The sequence below is a fragment of the Zea mays genome, chromosome 4 (assembly GCF_902167145.1).
Source record: "Zea mays cultivar B73 chromosome 4, Zm-B73-REFERENCE-NAM-5.0, whole genome shotgun sequence".
Lineage (NCBI taxonomy): Eukaryota > Viridiplantae > Streptophyta > Magnoliopsida > Poales > Poaceae > Zea > Zea mays.
This window is the reverse complement of record NC_050099.1, coordinates 170,700,059-170,713,130: the sequence shown is the minus strand read 5'-3', so window position 1 is coordinate 170,713,130 and position 13,072 is coordinate 170,700,059. Positions and strand designations below refer to the sequence as shown.

Here is a 13,072-nt window from a genome sequence, read left to right as displayed (position 1 = left end):
GGTTGCAACAGGCCTGGCAACTTGGAGCGATCAGCTTTGGCCTGCTGACAGACAGTGCAGTGACTGACAAATTTCTGCACAGTCTCCTTCATTCCCTTCCAAGCAAACATCTGCTTGAGACGGGCATAAGTAACAGGTATGCCTGAATGACCTCCGATAGCTGAAGAATGAAATGCAGTTAACAATCTGGACTGTAATTCTGGCGAAGCACCAACCCATATACGATTTTTATAGCGAAGCAACCCATCCTGCCAAGTATAATGTGGCACAGCAGAAGGATCAATGACTAGTTTGGCAATTAAATTTGTAGCTACTGTATCTTGTGCATAAGAATTAACCACATCAGTCACCCATTTTGGTATACAGGAAGATAAGGCCAGACAAGAAGACACCACTCCAGGGTGCCTAGAAAGAGCGTCAGCAGCACTGTTATCTACCCCTTTTTTGAATACAATCCGGTATTGAAGTCCTAACAGTTTGGTGAACATTTTCTTTTGCCACGGAGTGTGAAGTCTTTGTTCATCCAACTGAGCCAAACTTCGGTGATCAGTGAAAATCTGAAATTCCTTCAACTGGAGGTAGTGACGCCAGTGATCGACAGCCGTGATAATAGCGAGATACTCTTTCTCATAAGTGGACAAGCCTTGTGACTTAGGACCAAGTGCTTTGCTCAGATAAGCTATAGGGTGCCCGGACTGCATCAGTACTGCACCAATACCAACCTGACTAGCATCAGTCTCCAAACAAAAAGGTTGTGAAAAATCCGGTAGTGCCAACACCGGTGCTGAAACAAGAGCTGTCTTAAGAGCTTGGAAAGCAGTCTCATGAGATGACGTCCATACAAACAAAACCCCTTTTTTAAGCAGTGCTGTCAGCGGTTTTGCCAGGATACCGAAATGCTTGACAAAACGACGGTAGTACCCTGCCAGCCCAAGGAAACTACGCAATTCTTTGAGATTATTAGGGGAAGCCCATTGAGCAACAGCTGTGATCTTCTCAGGGTCAGTTCCAACACCTGCAGCTGATATAACATGTCCCAAATACGATAATTCCGGTTGGGCAAAAACACACTTAGAAAGCTTGATCTGCCAACGATCCCGGCGCAACAACTCCAGCACCGACCTCACATGGTGACAATGTTCTTCAAAATTGGCACTGTAAATTAGAATGTCGTCAAAGAATACCAAGACACAGCGGCGCAATAAGGGCGCTAGTGTGGCATGCATAGCCCGTTGAAAGGTAGCTGGTGCCCCAGTCAATCCAAATGCCATAACCCGAAATTCATAGTGGCCGGAGTGAGTTTGAAAGGCAGTTTTATGTGTATCATCTGGTTGCAGGAGGATTTGATGATAACCGGCTGTGAGGTCCAAACTGGTGAAACATGAAGCATGGCCCAATTCATCCAGCAACTCCTCAATGACTGGCACCGGAAAGATAGACTTCTTTGTAATGGCATTCAACTGTCGAAAATCCACACAAAAACGCCAGGATTTATCCTTCTTTTTTACTAACAAAACAGATGATGAGAACGGGCTTGAACTGTGCTGAATAATGCCGGACTCCAACATTACTGCTACCTGACGCTCAATTTCATCCTTGATCGCTGGAGGATAGCGATAGGGGCGAATCTGAAATGGTGAAGCTCCTTGGATTAAAGGAATTGCATGGTCACAATTTCTCGATGGTGGCAGACCTTCAGGAGGTTCAAAGACACTGGCATATTCAGACAATAGCTGGAACATGGGCTCCGGTAAATTCAGTTCAGACAGTGACTGAGGAACAGACTGAGCCATTGCTACTTCGACCACTGAACCAGGAGGCAACGAAGCCGATAAACCATGTAACAAAGCTGAAGAACCTTGATATGGAATGAGCATCCACTTATGGAGCCAATGCACCTTCATAGGACTGTGTTCAGATAACCAATCCATGCCCACAATTACATCATACGCAGTTATATCCAAGACTCTGAAATTGGTTGTAAAAAGGCACTGCTGCACAGACCACTGAGTTGCTGTTATTTGCCGAGAACACTGCAACCGTCCACCATCAGCTACACGAACAGCCACTGGACTAGAGAGCTCAGACACACCTGACAACCCCGATGCAACCGACGAAGACACAAAGGAATGTGAACTTCCAGAGTCAACTAATATCAACACAGCAAGACCCTGAAGAGTGCCGTGAAATGTCATTGTATGAGATGATTCCAGACCACGCACTGCAGCAACTGAAACAGCCACAAACAATTGATCTTCAGTAGACACCTCCTGCTCTGGTGTAACCAATGTCTCCCCATCTTCAGTTGAACATAAATCCCAAACTTCCTGGATAGCCTGCAGCTGAACCGTGGGAGGACATTGATGATTCCTCGACCACTTCTCCGCACAACGCTGACACAATCCGCGCGCACGCCGATATGCACGCAGTGCTGCCAACTTATCCTCCACAGCACGCGGTCGAGGGGCCTCGACACGCTTGTCCTCTTCAGCTACCATCCCAGGATGACCTGGCCGTGGTGGCAGGGGCAACGGCATTGGCCCTTTGCCAAACGGCTTACTGGTCATGGCAAAATCAGCACGACGAAGATCCGGTCGTTTGGACGCACCAGCCACCTCTTCCTGCAATAACGCGAGCACGCAAGCAGTATCCAAGGAAGACGGACGATGGACAAAAACAGATGCACGAATATCTTCCCGTAAGCCATCCACAAAACGCTGCACAAAATACATGGGATCCAGCTGCCTACCATAAGCATTCAAATTATCCACTAAAGCCATGAAGTGTTCCACATACTCGGAGACTGTAGCAGTCTGACGAATACGGAACAACTTACGAATGAAATACTCATGCTCATCCTTGCCAAAACGCTCTAACATACCACGACAAAAATCAGTCCATGACACATTCGGACAGTGATCTCCCAACGATGAAAACCAGCGACCAGCTGCCCCTGAAAGGTGCATGGATGCCACCTTAACCCACATCTGAGGTTCAACACTGTACATATCAAAGTAGTCCTGAGCACGACGGATCCATAGCTTAGGGTTTTCACCATCAAATGAGGGAAAATTAAGCTGAGGTAAGCGACCCCGAACCGCCCCCCACCAACACCGGGATGTGACTGTTCCCAGCGATTACCGACGCACTCCATAGATTTTGACTCCATGCCAGTAAATTGAGGAACCGGTGGTAAGGGCAGACACATACCCTTGACCGGGGGATGAAGAAGGGTGGTGACCGACCCAAATTCACCCTCCCGGTTATGGTTGTTGACGCGGTGCCCGTGGGGCGATGTGGCTGGCGATCCGGCAGATGGGCGCCCAGCAGCCGTAGGAGAAGGCGCGAAGATCGCCGCCGAAGGTGAAGGAGCGAGAATCCCTTCCACGGAGGTTGGCTTGTCCACAACGGCACGCTCCCAGTACCGTGAAACCTTGCCCACCTCCAGCTTCAGGTCATCGACAACTCCTTCCAGTCCTTGACGCCAATCCTCGAACACGTTAGACGCTGTCTCCAGCGCCACAACGCGATCGACCTGGCCTCTAGTGAACTCCGCGAACGTCGCCTCCCAACGCGATTCCTGCTCGGACACTCGCCGATCCCACTTGGCGTCGTGATCCGCAAAGCGCCGAGCGATCTCATCCAAAATGATCTGAGTTTCTGGATTCATCAGTACTTGACGCCGACGAAGACGAGTGAAGTGGCTATGAAGAGCAGAGGAATCCAGCGCGAGAAGAGATTCAAGATCGCTGAATCTGATACCACTGTTAGCAGCAAGGATATTCGGATAGGACAGGGATCCAGAAGAGAGGAAGAAGTGAGAACGCCGGCTAGAACGCCGTGGCGGCTGTAACTTGGAAGAGAAGACAAGTATCGTATATTTCTTACATGCCCTTCTCCAGGCAGCTCTCAGGTATTTATACTAGTTACTTTCGCTCAGCCCATTAACCCAGGACGGCCCACAAATTCTAGTATTCCTTCTCCTCACTCTCCCAGACGTGCGTGCTCCAGCGTCGGCCTTGGTTGCTGCAGTTGGCCCGGCTTCTTGATCTGTGTTGCTAACACTTGCCTTCGCCGCGCCAAGGCTCGGAGTCGGATCCATGGCGCGATGATTGCAGCCACTCGCCTTGCCGCCCCCTGCCGAACCACGGACCCCACGAATGGGTCAATGTCACTCCCTGCAGTCGTGCAGTGCTCTGCTGCCGCGGGAGGAGGGAGGCCGGCGGACGGGTCAACGCCCCACCCGTAGAGCACTCGAGGCCGCGCGGACGGATGCCGGGCGCGCACGGGTGCACGACGAGCGCACGACCGGATGGACGCCGGCGACCCGGCCTTGCCTTGCCTGCCGCAGAGCGGCAAGCCCGTGTGGCGGGGCCCCGCGGCGCGTGTCGCGCGCGCTCGCGCTGGTGCGCGCCCATTTCCCCTGCCGCGCCCGCACTTCCTCCGCCCTGTGCGTGTTTGTCGTGCGCGCGGCTGTACTACTACTTACTGCATGCGTTCCTGGTTTATTTGTTCCAGATCGTGTCGTATATGTTCTCATCCTTCGTACCGTCGCTCAACCCAACACGTACAATTCTAGTACCTCTCAATGATACATAAGCTGGTAGGGTAGTGAGAAGCAGAAAGTCTAAAACAAACACAGCCCTGTCAGGTTAGCAGAGTATCGTTGTGTACTACAATAATCCAAGCAACTCAACAATCATCGGAGTGGCGCAGCGGAAGCGTGGTGGGCCCATAACCCACAGGTCCCAGGATCGAAACCTGGCTCCGATAATTGTTTTGTTTTTTTTTTCAATTTTCTTTTTTAAGAAAACCGATCTCCGGCTCTGCGCTCCGGTTGGATTGGCTATTTGGCTACTGCGACGGACCGGCGCCGTCGAGGAAGAAAGAGCAAATTAATCCTACGCCTGCTCGCATAGTCGCATGCATGATGCATCATTTACCGCTTTATTAATCGCCTCTGCTGGGCAACAAGCCATCAGAGCAGAGCGCCCTGCGCCCAAACCCTTTTCGGCTTTTCGTACGTGGCACGAGCGACAGAGGCGTAGCAAGCTTGGTTGGATGCAAGGCAGCGTCGCTTTGCTTGGGTACATACATTAAACTATTAAAGCGACTGGGTCGAGCCAGGGAGAGCAGCGAGGCCATTGCACTATTATCATTAGTTAATCATGACGCTAATGCTGGCCGACTCGAAAGGCGACGCGGACAGCCGCGCCCGCGCGCTTACGTCTGCGCCGTGACGCGGACAGCCCGCCGGTTGGAGAAAGCCGTGGGTCTCGGTTACTTCTTTCTTCCCGACCGCGGGCGGGAGTGGGCGCGCCCGTCGATCGGGCAATGTCGGTCCGCGATCGGCGATCGTGTTGCCCGGCGTCGCGCGCGCGCGCCGGCCTTCCCGTGCCCGCCGGCGGCGGTGTCGACTCTCCCACACGCCCCCCCGCGTCGCTTTCCGGGATCGATCGACCACTGGGATTTGTCGGTTCTTGGTCTATCCATTCTTTTGTTTGCGCTCTCTTTTTAATTTGCTTGCACGTCCAGGGGTCGCACGGCACCGTGCAGCCGCGCGCGACTCCCATCCCCTCCATCGTCGTTGGGGCTCAGCTCGTTGCCGTTGCCGCCCTGGTGAACGTCCCTATCCGTTCGGGTTCGGGCCACGCCGCGCCGCGCCGCGCGCGTGTGGGTGTGGCACCTTTTTCCGCGAACCTAACTCATCAGGACCCACCTGTCAGTAAGCAAGCACGTATAGACGCCGAACTAGTGCTCTAATGAAGCTGTGTGTCCGCGCGTGGTCTTAGTAGTCTAGATTTCTCCTTCTTGCTTCGTCCATATGTGCAGATATGTGGGCACAAATAGTTGGAAGCGCTGTGAATCTCTCGTCACGTCCTCCTCCTATTTTCTTTTTACAGAAAAAAAGAGAAAAGAAAAGGAAGAGCACTATGCGTGGCATGTGGGGATTGTTAAATGTTTTAAACTTTTGTCGTTGGCCACGTAGTGACTTTTGCTATTGTATCATGTGGACGGGAAGTTTCTCCTTCTACCGTCACGACCTCTTCAGAAACTCGCACGGCACGAACTCCACTTGTCTACCGGACCCCCGAGAGCTGGATAGGGTCACAAAGTTAGAAAAAAAAACGTGTTATGTGTTCGCTAGAAGAAGCAAACGGTGAAGCCAAATAAATACCCGCTATGAGATTGTTGCACCAGCGCCTTTGTAAAGTTTAGCCCAGTAGCACGCACATGTTGGTTTAGTTGGGCCTGAAAACCCACCTTGAATATTATTGGACACATTTGCATTTGGGCCTACTGCGTTCATCACCCTCTTTGTGCGAGTCCCGGTTTGGCTTCCGATGATTTATATACTAGTGTATGTAGCGCGCCATGCGCGCGATATAAAATTACATTCTGGATTTTTAAATTTTACTTAGATATTATATATAATCTGATTCTGTATTTTTAAGACTTGCCAACTGACTAATCTGAAATAGATCAAACCAGTGTGGTCAGAGGGAGAGCTGCAATATGTAACCCATAAGGCGTTTTTTATTTAAGAAATACTAAAGAATTACCTAATTGTAAATTACAAAATTGATAAGAGGCACTACTCTGCATGCAAACGAACATTTTGGAAAATTATAACTTCTCATGCACAACAATACGGGTTATTAAACAATCGCCATCACACAGCATTATTAATAGTCCACATATGATTAAGTCGTCTACAGAGTAAAAATCTAGACTATAAATTTAATATGTATGGAGGCGAATTCCTGTTTTTGACATATAAGAATGGTGGTAGGGGATGCGTCAATGTGATATGGTTTAAAGTAGCAGAATACATGACGCCACCAACCGGGAAGAGGAGTTAGTGTTGCTTCATCCATCCAATGCAAACCATAAGAAGCTCCCAACCCCACCTCCCAAGAGGCGCCTGGGAATTAACATGGTTGATGGGAGGACCAAGCTAGTAGAGTACAGGCTGCCACCAAAGATTGAAAAGAAGGTGGTCAATGAACAGATGTATGAACAGATGGGAGGACCAAGCTAGTAGAGTACATATAACTAATTGAGTTGACCTAAATACAAATATGAACGTACATATTTTACCATGCAACTTGATATGTATTCGACAATTAGAATATAAACATTAATAGATGATGCAACAGCAACATACGATCATAATTTCTATGGAAATTAAAACATTATCTCTAAACTTACCTAAGAGTTGGACTGCACAATTAGAAAGCTCAGTGGGAGTGGAGGTGGGGAGGTGGGGAGCAACAGAAAGGAGATACTGCTGCATTGCATCTCCTCGTGGATTGTGGGTCCGTGTACTGCTACAACATGCTGGACTCATAGTATCGGCCTTGATTATGCATACCGGCACAGTTGTGCAGCGCCAGGCCGAGCCAGCCACCAGAAAGGAGCAACACATGTATCAAATGGGGAAAATAAAATGAAATATTAATCCTAGCTTAAACTAAGATCCGACTGGCAGCACCAAATGGAAAAAAAATGAAAGAATCCAATTCTGTCGGACGCCATTCATTCAGATCCAGCCATCTGAGCACTTGGTTGTTGTGCGCATGCAACAGGAAAGCAAGGCATGCAGTATAGTCCAAAGCTTACTTACCTACCTTTGTCACAAAGCTGACAAAATGACATAGGATGCATGCTAAATATTTCTGCAGTGAAACCGCGATCAACCTCAGTGCATAAAACGTGAAACCGCGATCAACCTCAGTGCGTAAAACGGTCTTCTCTTTACCAAATTGAGCAACCTGCAATGAGCATATCAAGTTACCATCCACCAAAATAGAATAGGGTCTCCAAATAAAATTGTAGAGGACACCATTGATCTATGAATGCCTTGTTCCATAGTAAAATTAAGATCAAGCTAGTGTCTAAAGCAGTTAGAGTAAGTTTTCATAAAAAGTATGACATTAACTGCAATGCTCAAAATCATGTTATATTATTTTAAGGCTCACCAAAAGGGCATGTGTAATACAACACTAAATAGAAGACAAAAGTAATAAGGATAGCTTAAATGTGAATGTAGCATTGAATTGGCAATGGATTAACAGGCGACGAAGACATGATATTGATCTCAGGATAAAGAGTGGCAACTCTTTCGGTGGCCATGCATAAAAACCAGAGGTAGATTATATATCGAAATGATCAATTCTAAGGTGTTTAGCAATACAATCCTACTTCTATTGTTTTCAGATCTTAGGAAGTCGTCTGCCAGTTGAAACAGAATGGGAGTCTGGGCACCAGAGATCTTTACACTATCAACAAAAGCCTCATCACCTAAGCTGATTAGAACATTGCAACAAACAAAAAATTCTCCCTCCCCACCATTCTGAAGGCCAAGTATTTACCAAACAAATCATTTCGGACTGCTACTCATAATGGACCAAGGTCTGTCTTCCAACCACATAAACATGGTGATTGTGCATTTCTCCAGGTAAGCATCGCAGGCGAAAAATTCAGAAGCTGTGTAATTTGTTGAAGAATATGGAGAAGAAGCATAAAATTCATAAGTTGTGTAATTTGTTGAAGAATATGGAGAAGAAGCATGTTAAATTAGGTTTATTAGTAAAGCATACCTGTTTTTGGATAGAAGTTGCAGGCTGTATAAATTGACTCCTAAAAATTCCAAGAAGTAAGGTGCCGTTTGGTTCATAAATTGACTCCTAAATGAGGTCGATTAGCGAGCTGCAAAAACACAATTAGAGTTACTATGTATCTGCAACATTTAATATATATATGTGAAGGTATATACATTAGGAAGGATGGCTGGTGTAGTAATGAGGATTGAATAAGCAAGCCATGAAAATGTGTTAGCTAAAAATTATCTTTTGGGGTATTCGATCGAGCAAGTTTCGCGTAGGGCCCATATGAGTCAATCTTGCTTTACAATTTAAATAGATGTGCTGCAGACCTGCAGTATAGCTATGCAAATATGTTAGCCAAAAAAATATTGGGATATTCGATCAACATGGTTCCACATGAGCCTACTCTGCTTTACAATCTAAACAAATTTGTTACAGTGTCGTTTGCAGCAAGCAAGCTATGTGAATGTGATAACCCAAAAAATCAGTTGGACATTCGATCGAGCAACTTGTGTGCATGGTCCACACCAGCCAACCTTTCTTCCCATAACCGTTAATGGATATCAGGGATAAGATCCCTGTGGTGAAGGTCGTACACCGCAATAGTGCATCCGCGCTAAGTAGAGCAGCGCGAGCAGATGGATGTGGGCGTGGACATGAGTATTGCAGAAGAATGGGGGAGGCGGGGAATCAAAAAGCTATAGGAAGGCAGCACCGACGGACACGGTGTTTGCGCGATGACGCAAGAGATGACAATGTTAGTGCGAGCTGCGAAGTGGAGAACTGCGATACACAAGAAGCTCCAACTGATGCAATCCTCTTGGAGCTAGCCGCATGCGTGCTGACCTCTATGCTACATCACGAAAGTGAAGATGTGGATGGGGAGATGGAACAGAAGGGGCCTACTTGATGTGCTACTTGATGTGCCGTCATACAGATAATCAGAACACGTAAGCGAAGTGAGGATGCAGGGGAGGGATGTGGGCGAGCACCGGCTTCAGGCGCGTGTCGTCGGCGAGGGCCAGTCGCTTGAACATCTGTTCCAGGGCATTCATCCTCTCTGCGTCCATCTGCTTTGCGGCGGCGACGCCCGCGGAGGATCACCCTTGTCCGGCAAAGCCGCCACCTCGGTCTCCAACGCCGGTAAGGTGGTAAGTAGCACCCTCGCTACTCCGTGTGGCGAGCGCGGCAGCGGGAGCCACCGCGAGCCGCGACGTAGGGGCGCCGGGGAGGGAGAGGATGCGGCGTGGGCAAGCGTGGGGAGAGCAGCCAGGGCGTTCTCGCGGAGTTGTGGGCATGGCGGGTGGCGACAAGGGAGAGCGCGAGGAGAGGAATTTGGAGTGGGAAGAAGCGCCTGGAAGAATCCAGTTGTGGGGAGATGGAGACTTTTTTAATTGGTGTGGACTGGAGGCAGCAGACATCTGTTGCCTGGAGTGGGCTCGTGTTCACTGGATCCAAATCCTACGGCTGATATCAGAATGAATGACGTGGACGCATATCAACTATCAAGCCGCGTTTCCTTCCGGCTTTAATATATAGGAAATATACTCTTGCGCAGCTGTGCTAACTTCCCTTGTCTTAAAGACACGTTTAATACCAGGACTCTGGCCTCTGTGACCTCGCCAACTGAACAACACTTTAGCACACGCAAAGGACCCAGAGAAAGTATCTGATGGAAACAAGGGCGAGGTCACATGCGCACGGAACCCAAACCCCAACCCCGACGGCAGCGGGACGGCGACTCTCTCTAGTCTCGAGTCTCGACCGACGCGACGTGCCTACAGTACAGATCCCGCAAGCGACGAGCAACGAACGCATCCGTCACCGCAGTCCGTGTTCAACGTCAGCAATTATACGTGCAGGTGGCAACGCAGCGTCCGCAAGTCTTCGTCGCACAGGCCCAGGCTGATAAGTAAAAATGCAGTAAGGGATAAGCAAAGTGTGGAGTGGAGACTGGAGAGAGAGAGAGAGAGCCCAGGGAATCGGTTCCATTCTTCGTAGTGTATGTATGTACCTCGCATCGCTCTCGTTTTCGGCGTACATCTTGAGAGCATTTGCTGGGCGGGCTTTGAAGCCCGCGAGGATTCTGCTGGTTGCGTCCACAAGCCACCACATATCTAAACTTTCCATTACAAGTTCCACATCTCCATATAATCCTCGCTCCAACACCCCGCCATAAACGTCTTCCATATTTCCTCTCACTGCTCATTTGTCACATAATCGTTTGATGATCGAACTAGAATACTAAAAAGTAATACTCTCTTCGTTTTTTTTATTTATATCGGTTTAATTCAAAAATAAAGTAGCGAATGAGAATTATTCGAATATTCGAGAACGGAAGTGGTAGTATTTGTATTTCCTAGACATTCTAAAAACAAGCCTGATGACAGTGCAATTGTGCAAACAATGTCCTGCCACCCCTATGTTTGGGGTGTTCCTCAAAATACTCAATAGAAACGATTCATGATCTTTTTCTCCTACTCTTTCACTGTTCTTTCCGCCTTATATAAAGAACAGAAGAAACCGATAACCTTAAATCTCACATCCAAATACACACATTGTAAAATTAAAATGCGCCGTGTTATGTCATCGCTGTCTACGAAAACCACCACCACACCAACCAATCCACACTACTGATTTGATCCCTCTCCAACCCGACCAAAAAGGAATTTGCAGCAAGGTTGCAGAACCGAACATTAACACGGCACCGCGCTCTAATTGCTGAATCAAACTAGCCCGTTGCTCCTTTCGCCTATCCATTCGTCAAGGTATCCTGACGAGGACACCGTACCTGCCGCCGTGCCAAGCCGGTCTGCATCGGCATCGGCAGCATCGCCACCGTCGCCGGCGGCCCGCCTCGCCTTCCACCTCTCGTACTCGGTGTCGTCGGTGGGCAGCTCGTGGCGGCAGAGCGGGCACGTGTTGCGGATGGCGAGCCACGGCAGGATGCACCCGTCGTGGTAGAGGTGCGCGCACGGCAGCCTCCGGGCTCGCTCCTCCCCGGCCTCGACGCCGTCCTTGCATACCGCGCACTGCGCGTCGGCCTCTAAGACCACCACCGTCGGGAGCGCCTCCACCGCGGCCTTCGCGGCCGGTCGCCCGCACTTGCCCGGCGGCGGCTCGTGGTCCGCATCCGCCGCGGCGAGCTGCCCGAATAGTAGGTCGTCGGCGTCGTCGAGGAAGTACGTCTCGATTCCCGAGTCCAGGTCGTCGTCGCCGTCGTCCACCACGAGGCTCCCCAGGCTGTTGGCGGCGAGCAGCACCTCCCACTGCAGGCTCCGAACCGCGGGCGCCGCAGCCGCCGCCGCAGCCTCCTCCTCCCGGCCGGCAACCTGCTCCCACTCGTCCGCGTCGCTGACGCCGACGTCCCACCTTCGGTGGTCGTCGTCGTCGTGGTCCTCCAGCTGCAGGCAGTCCCAGCAGAGGGGCAGCCCGAGCTCCCCATCCTCGTCGGCTGGTGCCCACTCGTCGTCTTCCCCGTCGTGGAAGCCGAGCCCGAAGAAGGACGACGCGGCGGTCTCCCGGGGCCGGTCCATGCGCGGACGCACGAAGCTGTCTGCGTCGGAGTCGGGGTCCGGCGAGAGAGCGGGGAAGGGCGGCCAGAACGAGGGGAAGGAGACGTTGCTCGCCTCCTCCTCCTCCTCCTCCTCCTCCACGTCGGACCAGCAGCCGCCGGCGAGAGGAAGCAGCAGGTGGTGGGCGAGGGAATCGTTGGCCATCGGTAAAAGAAGAGGAAGAGAGACCGCTCGCCTCGGCTCGCTGCGCTCTTCTCTTTTTCTCCCCTTCCCCCACTTTTCGTGCGCTTTAAAATTGGGTTGGGTCAAGTTGGGTTGGTACACCCGACACCCGGCGCCGCCGTGAGGGCTGAACGGAAACGAGACGGGCGTGGGCGCGTGGCCTGGCCTTGCGCTTGCGGCTTGCGCACATTCTTCGTTCGGTTCGGGCGAGCACGCGAGGATGTGTTGCTCCTGATTCTAAGCGAGGATCTGAAGGAGCCGTACCAAACAAGTATTTTTTTTAAACTGATTCTCGTGTGGAGCCTAAAGATCGGGAGTCGTTTTTGTGAAGAAATGTGGTATCTAAAAAAACCTGCTCCACTCTCCCTTAAAACAGCTCCTCAACCAACCAAATATGGACATCTCCTTAAAGTTTGATCGTAATTACCCGCAATTGCCATAGGACAAAAATATAACGAGCCAATTTATGGATTAAACATTTGAGACCATTTTATGCACTACTATGATGAGAATATTTTATATGTTATTGTTTCATATTTTTTTCCGTATATGTATCCTGCTTATTGGTTTGTAACAAAGTTGAACTGCAAAGGGTAAAATAGACAATCGCCACAGACCACCAACTCTTAGAACACAAGAATCAGTTTACTTGCCAAACGGTTTTAAAAATGATTCTGATTTTCTAGGAGAATTAAGAGGATCAGCTCCTTACGAGGATTAGGATCT

At 49.8% G+C, this 13,072-nt stretch overlaps 1 protein-coding gene, 1 long non-coding RNA gene, 1 other non-coding gene and 1 pseudogene across 3 annotated transcripts; 2 read left to right on the top strand and 2 right to left on the bottom strand.

Annotated features, from left to right (window-relative positions):
- The first annotated feature begins 4,701 nt into the window (after positions 1 to 4,701).
- TRNAM-CAU (transfer RNA methionine (anticodon CAU)) lies at positions 4,702 to 4,773 on the top strand. Its single transcript has one exon. It is a non-coding gene; the product is annotated as a tRNA-Met (tRNA).
- A 1,886-nt stretch (positions 4,774 to 6,659) lies between these two features.
- Positions 6,660 to 8,575, bottom strand: LOC103654049 (uncharacterized). Its single transcript, XR_002268824.1, has 3 exons — positions 8,376 to 8,575; positions 7,213 to 7,775; positions 6,660 to 6,973 (listed from the first exon to the last, which is right to left on the bottom strand). It is a non-coding gene; the product is annotated as an uncharacterized lncRNA (long non-coding RNA).
- Positions 8,576 to 9,165: 590 nt separating this feature from the next.
- LOC103654050 (uncharacterized) lies at positions 9,166 to 9,764 on the top strand (annotated as a pseudogene).
- A 1,331-nt stretch (positions 9,765 to 11,095) lies between these two features.
- On the bottom strand, positions 11,096 to 12,371 carry LOC100217052 (putative RING zinc finger domain superfamily protein). Its single transcript, NM_001143424.1, has one exon. The coding sequence runs from the start codon at positions 12,326 to 12,328 to the stop codon at positions 11,336 to 11,338; it is 993 nt and encodes a 330-aa protein (NP_001136896.1). The 5' UTR covers positions 12,329 to 12,371; the 3' UTR covers positions 11,096 to 11,335.
- Between the last annotated feature and the right edge of the window lie 701 nt (positions 12,372 to 13,072).

Coding starts and splice junctions, on each gene's coding strand:
- LOC100217052 (NM_001143424.1), bottom strand. CDS start 12,328: ATGGCCAACGATTCCCTCGCCCACCACCTGCTGCTTCCTCTCGCCGGC.